Here is a 14,275-nt window from a genome sequence, read left to right as displayed (position 1 = left end):
AATAAGTAATGTTAGAACTTCAAACTGTTTAGAAACTCAACTCTTGCATGTTCTTCTGAATTAAGTAATTATTAGGATAAAGTTAAAACATAATTACTAGAAAGGCCAAAGTATCCATCTTGATGAACGAGGACTTCAAGTATGTATTTGGAAAGCTTTGACTTGGTTAGGATTTCTCAGAGCACAATAAGAATAATGTTTATACATTTTACAGAATATTTACTTATTTTAATATTGTAGTGGTTTATTTCAAGAAAGCTAGAAAATAGTGTATCTCAATATTTCTAATGCTCTATATAGCATTTTGTCTTTAGAGGAATACGTATCAGTGACACTTATTTAAAAATTGCTATTTTAAAGGTGATGTAGCAGTGAAAATGTTGAATGTTACGGCACCCACACCTCAACAGTTACAGGCTTTTAAAAATGAAGTAGGAGTGCTCAGGTAAGAATATTTTTAATGGCATAAAATAATGTCTGTAGATTTATACTTCATTAATCATTGAATTTTAGATTTGCATTAGAACACATTGGTCTTATTTCTCCATGATGATACGTTAGGCAGAAAATATAACTTGCCATTTAAAAATATTTCTTTGTATCCACTGCTAGTTCTTCCTTCCTCTGTATGCATTTGTCTATACACCTATGTTGTGGAGATATGTATGTCCAAATACTCAAGATAGGACTGGTTTTTGCTATTCTATTACCCCCAGGGCACAGTCAAGCCTAAGTGTCAACTGTAGGCCATTTTTTTCTCTCATCCACGTTTTGAGATTGAAGGAGAGCATGACTAATTGTTGGGTTTGAGCTACAGCACTGCTCATATTATCCATTGTTTAATAGTTTCTGTTCAGTAGCATTCACTTCTCTCTGAGATTTTTTTAAATGTATTTCTCAAAGTCACTTCTCTGTTTCCTTTTCTCATGTCTGCTGCTTGTACTTGCTCAGAGGAAGTATTTGTCTTGGGTTCAGCTCTTAAAAGAGGATCCATCAACACAATAGAATAGATTATTTGCTGAGGAAGACCATTAGCATGCAAGTACAATCTTCAGCAGTCTTGAGCATAATTCTGTTTTGAGAATTTTTGCCTCTGGAAAACTGATGTGTTGAGCTGGGTGCCTGTGCTGGAGGAGCATCCCCAATAAGCTACACAGTGAAAAGGGGATGGTCAGCCTTTTTCCCCAGGAAATGTTAGTTCTGAAAACTCTAAGCCCATAGTTGTGGAGGTAGAGGCTTTCTGGGGCATGCTACTTTGGGTATCTCTGCATATTTTTGACATACCTGCTCAGGAGAACTTCATGGAATCAAGTCTTTTATTTCATACCTAGTCCAGATTTCTGCTGGCAGTCCAGCCTTTCTCTGTTGTTGATCGTTTCAGCACTTACAGTAAATAGTCAATTGTCCTATCCTTTGACCCAAACAAGCCAGATTTACCTGTAGTTGTGCCTTTTCCATTATGCTTCATCATTACTCTCTTAGCTTTGAGGTAGGATTTGCAAGAAACCGTTTATTTTTTGTGCACTCAGCAGTTACTCTCAGCATCACTTGACAAACCCTTGAACCTAAGAAGGCACAGTCACATAGTGTAGAACTGTTCTAGTCTGCATTGCTGAGACGACAAAGGGATTCTCACTCTAGGCTCCCATGTTATTTTGTTAATGTAAGAAAAGATAGAGCTCTGCCATCTTCAGCAGCAGCATAGATTTAAGAAGCTACCACAGGTTTTAAGCTTCGTCTGTCAGGTTTCATCAACAGTGAGCTGACTGCCTTTGGTACTGAGCTGTGTTGGAAGAAGATTGCCTTTATTTTTCCTCAGACCCTGGGAAAGCTAGGAAATACTCCCCAATTCTTAGGTACTTCATCTTTGTAATGTCTCATTGGTATGTTTGGAGGTATCTAGTTCTTCATGTGCATTTGATGACAATAAGAATGTGATTGACTTTCCCTAGAGGGTGAGGAGAATCTTTCAGATTTCACAGCATATCAGTCAATTCTTTCAGGCTTTGAATGTTACTGAGATAATGCTACATTCTTCATTGTGAAGTTTTTCTGTCTGGAGTTGCTCCATTTTTGAAATAGGTTTGATTTAATCTGACCAAATCTCTGATGAAATCCAGTCTCTCCCAGTGCTGTTTGGAAACAAATTCATATCCTAACCTTACTGAGGTACAGTTTTCATACCTGTTTCCATCCTTTCTTGTATGGATCCATAGAGAGTACGAAATTCTTGTCAAATAAAGCACTAAGAAAAACCAAAGCCTTGTCAAGGAAGTGTGGTGCTGGTTTCTGAATGAAAGAGTTGTCCTTTCTGGAAGCCTCTGAGACTGGAATTTGATTTTGGATGTCCTCCTCCTGAGCAGCAACATCTCATAGCTGGACTGGGGTTACACAAAAGCAGATCTGCCCGCAAACTGTTGTTGTCCCATGGGGACCTAGTGGTATCAGCATCTTCTGAGCAGTCCTGGGTTGGGTTGCTTGGAAAAGCAAGAGGAAGCGATGCTTACTCCAGAATAGATATTCCGTGTCATTATGATAAGAAGAGCTAACTGCTGGAATAACTTATTAAACTGAATCTAACAACAGGTTTATCATGTTATCTTAGTAAAAGGTGACGATGACCCAACAACTTCTGTTTGGAAAGCTATACGTAGACTGTGAGATATCTGCCTGGGTTTTCCCTGATTTCCTGATCTGCCTGATTTCCTCCTGATTTTTTTCTTCCAACAGGAAAACACGACATGTGAATATCCTGCTTTTTATGGGTTATTCAACAAAACCCCAGTTGGCTATCGTTACACAATGGTGTGAGGGATCCAGCTTATATCACCATCTACACATCATTGAGACCAAATTTGAAATGATCAAACTAATTGATATTGCACGACAGACTGCACAAGGCATGGAGTAAGTATCTTACTACTTGTTTGCAAATGAGCATTGGGGCAATGTTTACTTATCCCCTTTGCACTCTGTCATTGGCAAATAAGGCCAGCTATCTGCTCATTTTGCCAAGCCCAGGGTCCTGACTTGATCAAAGCGTTTGCTTAAGTGTTTATTATTTTGATTAGTAAAACAGACTTTGTGTTCTTTTTTTGGAACATAAGGAAATACAAATCATCAAAGAAATATAGTCTTAGATAGTAAATAAAGATAATTACAGTGTAGTTAAACTTCCAGTCTTGTGAGCAAAGATTTCTGTTCCCGGCTTTACGATCTTCACAGTGCAGATCATCCTATGGTAGGAGGTAAAGCATAGTTTAAAAAGAAACACCCTCTGAACAAGAGGACAGAATCCTGTAAGATAATGCAGAAGGCAGACAGCCCTGTTAGCAGAAGGAATCGATTTTGGTTTTTCTCCTTTCTTATAAGTATCATAGCTCTCTAAATAATAGATTTCAGCATTTGAAGAAAACATACCTATTTGGTTCTAAGGACTGTAAGTAATCCTTATTCCCATAGAGGGCAATTGAGCGGGTTAGAATTTACAAAACTAGCCTAATATTGTGTGTCAAAATCAGAACACTGATGTAAGATCAGACAAATCGCCCTCCAGCTGGAAAACTGCTATGATGATTGCAGTTAATTGTGCCATTTTTCTAGTAAGTATTCTATTACATTTTCAGTCAAGAGGTGTGGAGGTGTTTGCAGCAGCCAGCTTCAGCCTTCTGTTAGCCTGCTCATCTCCCCAGGCTCCCTCTGTAGGTAGTGGAGATGCTGAAGCTGTTTCATGAGCGTGATTCAAAGCAGAGACATAAATTGGGGCTTTTGCAGCAGGTTTGTGCCAATCTCGTTGACTAAACAAAGAGCCATGGGAGACTAATTGCCTAATTTAGGCTATATCTATGCTGTGGGGCAAGTACTCTTCTCTGTGTTCCCTGGAATCTGTTTATCCAGTCTGCAATTAGGGGATCTTTTTTCCAGTCCCATACTAAAAAGCAGTCAGCATACTTGAGTACACACTGAGACTGGAAGCACATTTAGCTCCTGCAATTTAGAAACACTTTACCTAAAGCTATGACTAGCCTGCAAGGGGTCTTAACAGTCGCCATTAAGGCTGGAAGGTAAAACCTTCAGCACTGAATTGCATGCCAAAAACTACTGAAGTTCTTTTTATTTTGAATATTGAGTTAGAACTGAGAAGCAGAAGCTGGTGCATATTTGTTATTTCATTCTTCAGTAGCATCAGGTTTGAGCTGGAAATCTAAGCTTTATTTTTTTTTTTTTTTCCCCTCACAACTGTTGCAGGAACTGTCATGGGTAATTGAAATTTTACCACCTTGATAAATATGTACAATTTGAATATCTACTGAATTTGTGTTTCAGTAATACGGTGAATTTTGAGTTGTTGATTAGTGAAATATCATTTAACCCATCTAATCTGTGATGTTCCTTTTCAGTTATTTGCATGCCAAGTCAATCATCCACAGAGACCTCAAGAGTAATAGTATCCTTTCCCAAAGATGTGGTTGTGAAACATGACAGCATTCTTGTTGTGGTATTTTTTCTGCCAGAAATGAATGTTTTGATGTGAAAAGCTGTTCATGTATGAATATTTGCCAAATTGAATTTTCATTGAGAAAGGGTAATAGTAGTAGTAAAGTAAGGAATACTTACTATGTCTATTGATGTGAATGCAGTAACGTAGCAAGTTTTGTTGTATCACAAAGATTTTTGCATCATTTGGTTTCTACATGTGATGAAAGATTATGCCAGTTCACTCATGAAGTATTTTCAGCTTTTCTTGTACTTGGCATTTCACAAAAGCCACCAGGGCCATGGTTTGTTCAACGCTGGCCCAGTCATTACTTATGTAAGCCTGAAGTTCCATAATTCACCATGCTGGCTACTTAGAACCTGTATTCTATGAAAACCTTCCTCAGTGGTGGTGAAAACCGTTATGTCTAATGTTGCAAATTTGTAGTAATTTATCGTTCGTGTAGGACAGGACCGGTACTACTTGTTTCTTTTCCCTTAACATTTCCCCCATAGATATTTTTCTTCATGAAGACCTCACAGTAAAAATAGGTGATTTTGGTCTAGCTACAGTGAAATCACGATGGAGTGGATCCCATCAGTTTGAACAGTTGTCTGGATCTATTCTATGGATGGTAAGCAAGGGGGAAGTGGTGCGTTTGTTTCGACAAATTTAATTGCCTTTGGCCAAAGTTTCTATGACTATCCCTCCAGCACACTGACATATACAAACTGTCTTAAGCTGGAAAAAACAAGCAGTAATATGGAGTACTAAATGAATGCTTTTCAGTTCTTATTTAAACATATGTTTTCCAGTAGTCAGCAAAAAATCTTTAGTGTCTTCATCCCTTATTCTGAGGTTTAAACTGAAAAGAAAATGGTGGCTAAGGAGAAAGGGTGTGATTAATCCAGGGTTGACGAAAAGATGAGAAAAGCCGTGGCAAACATCCTGCAAAGGAGCAGAGGAACTGGCTCATGTGACAGTAAGATGCTCTTAAGTTTTAAGGATTCAAGCGTGGCTACTCTCAAGAGGTCGTACAGCTTGCTTAAGTCTCAGTTACAACCTCCTGTGCAGCTCCGCTTTCTCCTTTCCTCCCTGAAAAAAAATGGAAGACTGTTAGTTGGCATTGTTTTCACTGTTGTTATAATTCTAGTTTCAAAATAGCTTCTCAGCCTGGACAAGGTAATTTTGCTCTGTCATAGAGGAATAAAGGGATCACCAAGCTAAACTGAACCGATGGATTTTGAGATTTATACCAAAATCCACTCCATATTAGGACCTGGTAACATCTGAAGGCAAGAGTGGGCCTTGCACCTGTTACACTCTGGACAAGTCCATGTTTTGTTCCTGGTACATGAGGTGCAGCCTGACATGGTGAAATAAAAACTACTTCTTTTCTTTTATGGTACAGGCACCAGAAGTTATTAGGATGCAAGATAAAAACCCATATAGCTTTCAGTCGGATGTGTATGCATTTGGGATTGTTCTTTACGAATTGATGACTGGACAGTTACCATACTTAAACATCAACAACAGGGACCAGGTAAGGCAAGGGAAGGGATTGATTTCAGTCAGCTGTGGCCTTAAACAGAGATCAGTTCAGCCTTGTGAAGCGCACGTTCTGATATTTTGTGTGTTTGATTTGTGTTTCTGATTCTGATGTTAGGAGATTACGTTTCTACATTTTCTAGATCTGCCTCACCTCAGCCACGTAGCACCAATTTGCTTCTCTTGAGGGTGTGTTTTGGTTTTTTTTTTGTTCTTTTGTACTTCAAAGTATAGATTTTCAGCTTCTGAGCTGGTTGCCAGGATACTTATTAGGGAGAGAGCAGGTCACTTAATAGTAATCTAGGTTAGAATAGTTCTGCAAAGGCAAAATGATCCTCTGTATGTTCAGTTATTCCTCTTCCCCCTGCCCCTCCTCGCACCGAATAATAGTTTGGCAACAGGATTGACAAAATGGAACAGCAATCATCTCACTGAATGTTTTATATTCATTTCAATCTTGAGAAATACATGCACCACCTAATTGAATTTCAGGATATCAGCATCTCTCAAATCTTGCTTGGAGTATATGACTTTTCAGAGTGTGTGAATCCTGTAAGAAGATAACTTAATTGTGAACAAAATTCCTTAAGTCTAATGATACCACATGCCTGTAATATATCTCCACAGGATAGGCACATTTGCGAAGGCATATCTGATTCATTGTTTCTTTGTCTAATCTCAAAATAGTATCTGTGCATCAAGATTTTTGGTGTAAGCTATTCCATGTCTGGGCGGTGATATATTTATGTTGTATCTGTGTCCGCATCCCTTGTTTTTTCACTGTCAGTACTTGAGAATTGCAACCATAGCAACGTTCATCTGTGAATGCCATTTTATAAGGCTGCTTCCATATTTGTCAGAACACTTCATCCCAATTAATCAAATTTGGAGTGACTTCTTTTTTTATTGTGATTTTTTTTTTTTTTTTTACTTTTAAAATTTTTTTGCCTTTTGAAAGAAGGGAAATGTCCAGATTCCTGGCCAGATGTATATAGCCTTCTAAAAGCAGTATTTGGGCATTGTTTTGGTTTTACCTTTTGAGATTTGAAAGATGAACCCAGTGCTGTAGGTGCTCACAGTTGAGTGCTGAAACAAATTTAAAATTGCAAGTGAAGCCAACGTGTAAAATGTGTCTTGAATTTTGTCACTCCCAGTCTATTGTCTGAAAAGACATAAATATTTCTCACTCTAATGCGTCTACATCAGCTACCATGATGTAACTAAGAATCTTAGTGAGCAAAGCATTATTCTTGTTATACCTCAGAGTGTTTCTGTCACCTTAACAGATTTTTCTAGGCAGAGTAGGACTGTTCTTGTAGTGATATTCTCTTTTCTCTAGTTAAAATAAAAGTTTAGTCCCTATGTTATTTGTAAAGAGAGTATTGGAAACATAAATAATAATGAATTTTGAATAATTTCAACTTAAATAGTGTAATTATTTAGAAAAGAGTAACTTCTAGAATATGATAAGTCTCATTGCAGCAGAGGTAAAGGATGAGATAGACAAGTTTTTACTATGAAATGCTGCTCTGGCACATGGGGATTTCTAAAGAAACCATATGGGAGGTTTATACTCCTTCTTGATGCCAACACAGATGCGACTGAATCAGAAAGTTGAAAAAGGACCAGAATTGTGTTAGTATAAATAACATGTATAGCTTGCTTGAGATGTGGGATTTTTCTGGTTTTGTTTTTTTTTTTTTCCCCTAGTGGCAAGATATGAAATAGTTACATTTCATTAAATATAAGGTGTAATACACCTGCTGGGTCTGTCTGAGATTCAGAAAAGCTAGTGATTATGTGCTGCAGCGTGAATGGATCTTTGATTAGCTAGTTTGAAAAGGGCTTTTTAGTGTCAGCACAACTGCGGTACTCAAACCACATTGCATTTGACCTTGGCTTGACATGATGATGTTTGTTTGGTTTTTTGGGGTTTTTTTATGTATCCAAGAGAGTGTTAACCATATTTATGCTCTGCTTTCCTGCTTGCTATTAGTTTACTTTGTTTTATGCTTAAGTTTTATCCTTAGGTGAAATACAAGCCTTCCATGCTGAAGGAAAAATACAAAGCCTGTATGTCTCCTCTCTGCAGAGGAGAGGCAGTTTCTCTTTTTCTTCTGTGGTTTTTTTTTTTTTTTTTTTTTTTTGGTGGGGTTGGGAAGGTGGTCAAATGTCAAGAATAAGCTTTTGTGGTGGAAAAGTATATGAAGGAATTTATTCTCAAAAGGTAAATGTTTTTAGTATCTAGGGTTCAAGTGTGTTTCTAAAATACCTTTCAGTATGAAATTGCTGTTGACTTATAATATAAAACAGAATATTTATTTTTACAGAATACTTATTTTTAGACATTCTGTTCCTGCCACAGAGTTGCTTGTTTTTGTTTCTGTAACAGTTTTTGACACTGAAGAATCATTCCTTAGATGGTTATTGCTAAAAATGGTCACCATTTACTAGTGTTCAAGTTTCACAGAAATTTCTCTTAGGAGGAGAAGGAAAAATCTAATTTTTTCTCTGTACTGAATAGGTTAGCAAGCATTACTCTATCCGGTATTGAAATTTCCAAGTTTCTTAGTGTTTCCTGGGAGCAGAAAACTTGCTGCTGGAACTAAAATGGTCTAGCAAAATGTTCATCTTTTGTTACTGTTTGTATTATGGAGTCATCTTCTTCCTCTTTCATCTTTCTTCCCCTTAAATAAAGATAATTTTTATGGTGGGCCGAGGATACCTATCTCCAGACCTCAGCAAAGTACGGAGCAACTGTCCAAAAGCTATGAAGAGACTAATGGCAGAATGCTTAAAAAAGAAAAGAGATGAGAGACCCCTTTTTCCACAGGTGAGAAATGTTCCTCTTTCATTCTCAGTAGACTTTACAATTCAAATATTAAAAATAAAGATCAGTTATTAACTCACTGGCCAGTTCAAAATTTTTTTGATTAGTGCTATAGAATGATTTCATAAGAGTACTGGTTCAGTACCTGGTTAGTGCTGTTTAATTAGAAATGCTCATTTTCAATTCAAAAAGCAGGTATTAAAATGACTTGCGTAGTTGGAAAAGCAGTTGCGTTGGAGAAAGTTTTAACTGGGAGACAGTGAAAGTAACAATTGCAATTGGACACACAAATTAGAATTTGTTGTGGATGTTGTCAGAAATCTTCATACCCCTCTCCTTGCTCTCCCCCAAGTGTTATGAAGGGAAACTCATAGTTTTGTCACAAAACTTGATTTATCATGCCTGCTGAGCAAGGTTTGGATTCTAAAAGCTGGGGCAGGGGGGCAGGACACGACACCTTTTTTTTTTTTCTTGTTCGAATGTAACCAAGTCATTTTCGAAAAACAAGGAGCTCCCCCTGCTGACTGTCTAGTAAATGGTATTAAGCAAACTGCTGCCAAAGCTGTGTTTATTTGCAGTGATGGTAGGTAGAGGTACTATTGCATAAACAAGGAGGCAAGTAAAAGGCGACTATATTCATTATGCTTACAGAGCGAAATCAGTATGCCCTTTTAAAGGGGAAAATGAGACAGTTTCTTCCCAAAATGTCCTTTTCAGCTTGTTGAGGATGTAAACATCAGAGTGCAATACAGTAATCTCTTTTTAGAAGTTTCTGTTTGATTTTGTGTATAAATATTTTTCTGTAGTTAATTGATGTTCCGCCTTTTGGTTTTAAGAGATTGTTACAAGTTTGGAACAACAGATTTGATCACTTACTTTCTGCTTGTTTCAGATTCTTGCCTCCATTGAGCTTCTGGCCCGGTCATTGCCAAAAATTCACCGCAGTGCATCTGAGCCCTCATTAAACCGGGCTGGCTTCCAGACAGAGGATTTTAGTCTATATGCTTGTGCTTCTCCAAAAACACCCATCCAAGCAGGGGGATACGGTGGGTTTCCAGTACACTGAAAAGAAATGTGAAAGCGTGTGTCTGTGGGCTGGTGTGTTCCTGTGCGTGCAAACCGCGTGTACGTTCTCAGTTCCTACCAGCTATGTTTTTAAGGTTTACTGAGGGGATGAAGACTCATTTCCTAACAGCGGGCATCGAATGTCCTGAGCACAAAGTCTGTGTTCGTAAGGAATGCCCTGGGAACAGCTGGCACAAGAAGAATTAAAAGGTCAAATAAGAGAAATGGGAAAAGTCACTTCAAAACAAGCAAAAAATCCTCTTAAGGTTGTTGGGTGTCATTTTTGCTTGCCTGTGTCATTTTTGCCTAGTTTATTGATTGGAATTAGTTACTCAGGAGTATATATTTGATTTTAATCTACTTAAGCTGTTGTTATTTGGGGTTTTTTACTTCAGTTGAGGTCATTATGTTTGAGCAATAGGCTTTAGATTCCTCACTTAGTAACACTACTCATATGTGGTAAACAATTGCAAAAATAAACTTAGCTTCAAGGCTGAGCACAGTCAAAACTTTTTGTGGTCAGCCACAGTGAGCAGATACAACACAGAATCCAAAGAAAGACCTTAGTGACATGTGACTCTTATTTTGAAAGTTGAAGTTTAAAATAGTGCTCTTTAGATAACATCTCTTCCTGCAGAGGAGTGGTGTTGTGGTTTGGGTTTTTTCTATTTTTGCCTAAATGCTCTGACCTGCTATAGTTTAGACCATCTCAAAATGTTCTGTTACAATGCAACATAGAAAGTCTGAATCTGCTTTTGCTGAATTGCAACAATATTACTGGTAATGGTGCATGTATCTTGCAATTAGCATGACTTTCAAAATTTAAAAAATATTTTAAATCTCAAGCATAACCAAATACTTTAAGAGAAAGAGACTGCTAACACCCATAAAAGGAAAAGAGGATTTGAAAAAGCAGTTGTTTTCATGGAGTCAGTATTAGACCATGAATTCTGTTAAAATGAAATGTTTTTGTTACTTTAATATTGTTAAGAATACCACTGAACATGCTTCTGCTCAGTGACAATAGAAGCTGCTAGTTTGACTAGAGGTGAATCAGTTAGACTAGGTATCTAACTGAGAAAGCTAGACACCTTACCAAGATCCTGTCAGCTCATTTTAAAGGACGTATTTTTCTCCGGAGCATTCCTCTGGAACAGGTGAATCGGAGTAGCAGTTCAGGTTATATCAGTCTTTGATGTCAGATATGAAAACAATAATGTTATTGACTGTGTTCTTGCATATTTTGAAATTAGTTATGTGGTTTTGTTTGTTCTAAACTGCTAAGGTATTAATTTTCACAGACTCTTCTGCATTGGAAGCAAGCTATTGCTGCTCTTGTTAGGACTTCAAGGGCCAGAAGCGTTCTTAATGGCTTCTGATTTACATACTTATGGAGAAGTTTGCATGTTGCTAGCAATAGGTTTTTGAAATTAGGAATTCAAAAAAGGTTTTCTTTTCTGCTGTCTGGCAACTGAGCCTTTTGAAACAGGAGGCAGAGTTATAGAGCTCGAAGAGATGTAGGCAATTTCTACACTTTCTGGCTGGATTCAAATGGGTTTTTTGGCTTCGGCTGTTGGAACAGTTTGGGAACTAACTTTTCTCATTTTGTTAGTCAAGAAAATTCAGCTGTTGAAATCTATCTCTATGGAAATAGTTATGGAGGACAAAAGTTGTTATTGTTTTAGAAAATGTTTCCCATCTTTCGGATAGCTTCACCTCATTTTGGCAGGCTTATCTTAAAATGAAAACAGGACTTAAGTGGGGGGTTTTCCCCTCATTCATTTTTAATTATTCTAGACAGTGAGGAGGAATGCTTCTTAAGCTTTGAGGTATGGTATTCAGTACAGCCTACAATGTCCATCTCAGTAAGAGCAAGAGTATGCTGCTAGGTCTCCTGCAGAATCTGGAAATGTGCCATCCCAGACAGAAAAGGTTTAACCACACGGGGAGTTACGGAGAGTGCAGAACCATCATCAGTGCCCTGCCCAGGCTTACTCTTTTTCAGATCTGCCGGATAAGTTCAAACAAGTCATTCCTTGGAGTAGTGTTTTCCTCCTTGTTGTTAAGATTGTTGTTCTGTGCTACAGGAACTACAGTTATGGGGGGGGGGGCAGAATCCTTAGACTCATTTGGCCTCATTTTCTACTGTATAGTCAATGCATTAGAATTCTTCCTGTGTCACCTGTTCTTACATGTTGAGCACAGTTTGGGATCCATGGCCATAACATGAGCTTAGGTTCTCCCTAAACGTTTTATGAAGCCTAAAAGGAGGCTGGGTTTTTTGTGGATTGTTAACTTTATCTGTCATAAAGGTATTTTGGGGTTTAACTTCTGTAGTGTGTAATTACTGTTTCAATCAGATTTTGGAACATATGTAGGATGAAGATGCCTAAATACACCTGTGGATTTTGGTCAGTGTTCTCTAAGATGCAACTCAGCTATATTGTTTAGAAACAGATACCTATTGGTTCTTTGCTGGAGGGGCAGTTTATGCTGTGTGAGATTTCTTTTTTTTTTTTTTTTTTTTATTTTTTTTACTTCCCTGTATCTCAGTAGAGAAAGAAAATCTGTCTTGGTACCTTCTAGAAGGACCAGATCCTCATAAATGCTGCTGTATATTTGTGGTGGGTTGACCCTGGCTGAGGGCCGGGTGCCCACCAGAGCCGCTCTATCACTCCCTTCTTTAGACAGGGGAGAAAGAGTACAATGAACAGCTTATGGGTCGAGATAAAGACAGGGAGCGATCATTCTCTAATTATCATCACGAGCAAAACAGACAGAACTTAGAGAGGGAATTCATCTAATTTATTACTAGGCAAAACAGAGTAGAGGAATGAAATAAAATCAAATCTTAAAACACCTCCCCCCACCCCTCCCATCTTCCTGGGCTCAACTTCACTCCCGGCTTCAACCTCCACCCCCCCTCAGCGGCACAGGGGGACGGGGAATGGGGGTTACGGTCAGTTCGTCACACGTTGTTTCTGCCGCCTCTTCATCCTCAGGGGGAGGACTCCTCTCATCGTTCCCCTGCTCCAGCATGGAGTCCCTCTCACGGGAGACAGTCCTTCACGAACTTCTCCAACGTGAGTCTCTCCCACGGGCTACAGTCCTTCACAAACTGCTCCAGCGTGGGTCTCCTCCATGGGGTGCAGACCTTCAGGAGCAAACTGCTCCAGCGTGGATCCCCCATGGGGTCACAAGTCCTGTCAGCAAACCTGCTCTGGCGTGGGCTCCTCTCTCCACGGATCCACAGGTCCTGCCAGGAGCTTGCTCCAGCGCGGGCTTCCCACGGGCCACAGTCTCCTTCAGGTGTCTCCACCTGCTCTGGCGTGGGGTCCTCCATGGGCTGCAGGTGGAATCTCTACACCCCCTCATCCTTCCTCCATGGGCTGCAGGGGGACATCCTGCTTCACCATGGTCTTCTCCATGGGCTGCAGGGGGATCTCTGCTCCGGTGCCTGGAACACCTCCTTCCCCTCCTTCTGCACTGACCTTGGTGTCTGCAGAGTTTCTTACATCTTCTCACTCCTCTGGCTGCAAAAGCTCCCTCTAACTGTTTTTTTCCTTCTTAAATATGTTATCACAGAGGCGCTGATTGGCTTGGCCTTGGCCAGCGGCGGGTCCGTCTTGGAGCCGGCTGGCATTGACTCTATCAGACACAGGGGAAGCTTCTAGCAGCTTCTCACAGAAGCCACCCCTGTCGCCCCCCCCGCTACCAAAACCTTGCCACGCAAACCCAACACAATATTCTTCTGAGGATACTAATCATCCACATCAGTGCATATTCCAAATTTTTATTTAGCCAGTGGATAGTATCCATACTAGAAGATCTGTGCAAGATCCAACAGAAAACTGCCTCTGTCATACTTTTTCTGTGCCTGTTAATGTAATCCAGGCAAGGTGCTGGAATTTGGTGTTTCCCTTTGATAAGTCAGTTATTCTCTACTTCAGTAGACAAGGCTGGCACAGGCCTGAGAAGGGAACCATTCTTCTCCTTATGATTCTTCTGAGAAACACGGCATCTATCCCAGGATAAGGATTACAGTTAAGATGTTGTGTAATATACCTTAGTAACCACATAAATCCAGATAACTTATTTGTGAGAGTAGAGATTGGTAACTGCACTTTAAATCCTTCCAGGAATCAGGGGCAGCGGGTTTGCTCAGAACATGCCCTTATAATACATTGTTTGGACACAATGTAAAAGTGGATCATCTTTTTACTACAGATTTTTTGAAAGCTTGCATTTAAAATAGTTTCCACTTGCTTGCGTGTGACAAGCGTAGAAAGACCATAGCGACTAACCTGAAAGGGTTCTGTAAGAATTGTAGGTTTTCAAATGCTGTCCATCCTTTG

At 39.2% G+C, this 14,275-nt stretch overlaps 1 protein-coding gene across 1 annotated transcript in view; it reads left to right on the top strand.

Annotated features, from left to right (window-relative positions):
• The window catches only part of BRAF (B-Raf proto-oncogene, serine/threonine kinase), an 88,787-nt gene that overhangs the window by 63,323 nt on the left and 11,189 nt on the right, over positions 1-14,275 (top strand). Inside the window, exons 12-18 of the mRNA XM_075755461.1 lie at positions 361-445; positions 2,731-2,907; positions 4,401-4,447; positions 4,993-5,111; positions 5,889-6,020; positions 8,724-8,858; positions 9,748-9,901. Of these exons, the coding sequence (XP_075611576.1) occupies positions 361-445; positions 2,731-2,907; positions 4,401-4,447; positions 4,993-5,111; positions 5,889-6,020; positions 8,724-8,858; positions 9,748-9,901 (849 nt within the window). The remainder of the gene's footprint in view (positions 1-360; positions 446-2,730; positions 2,908-4,400; positions 4,448-4,992; positions 5,112-5,888; positions 6,021-8,723; positions 8,859-9,747; positions 9,902-14,275) is intronic.

Source organism: Balearica regulorum, chromosome 1, assembly GCF_011004875.1.
Source record: "Balearica regulorum gibbericeps isolate bBalReg1 chromosome 1, bBalReg1.pri, whole genome shotgun sequence".
Classification (NCBI taxonomy): Eukaryota; Metazoa; Chordata; class Aves; order Gruiformes; family Gruidae; genus Balearica; species Balearica regulorum.
The sequence above is the reverse complement of the archived record's forward strand: the minus strand, read 5'-3'. Positions and strand labels throughout refer to the sequence as shown.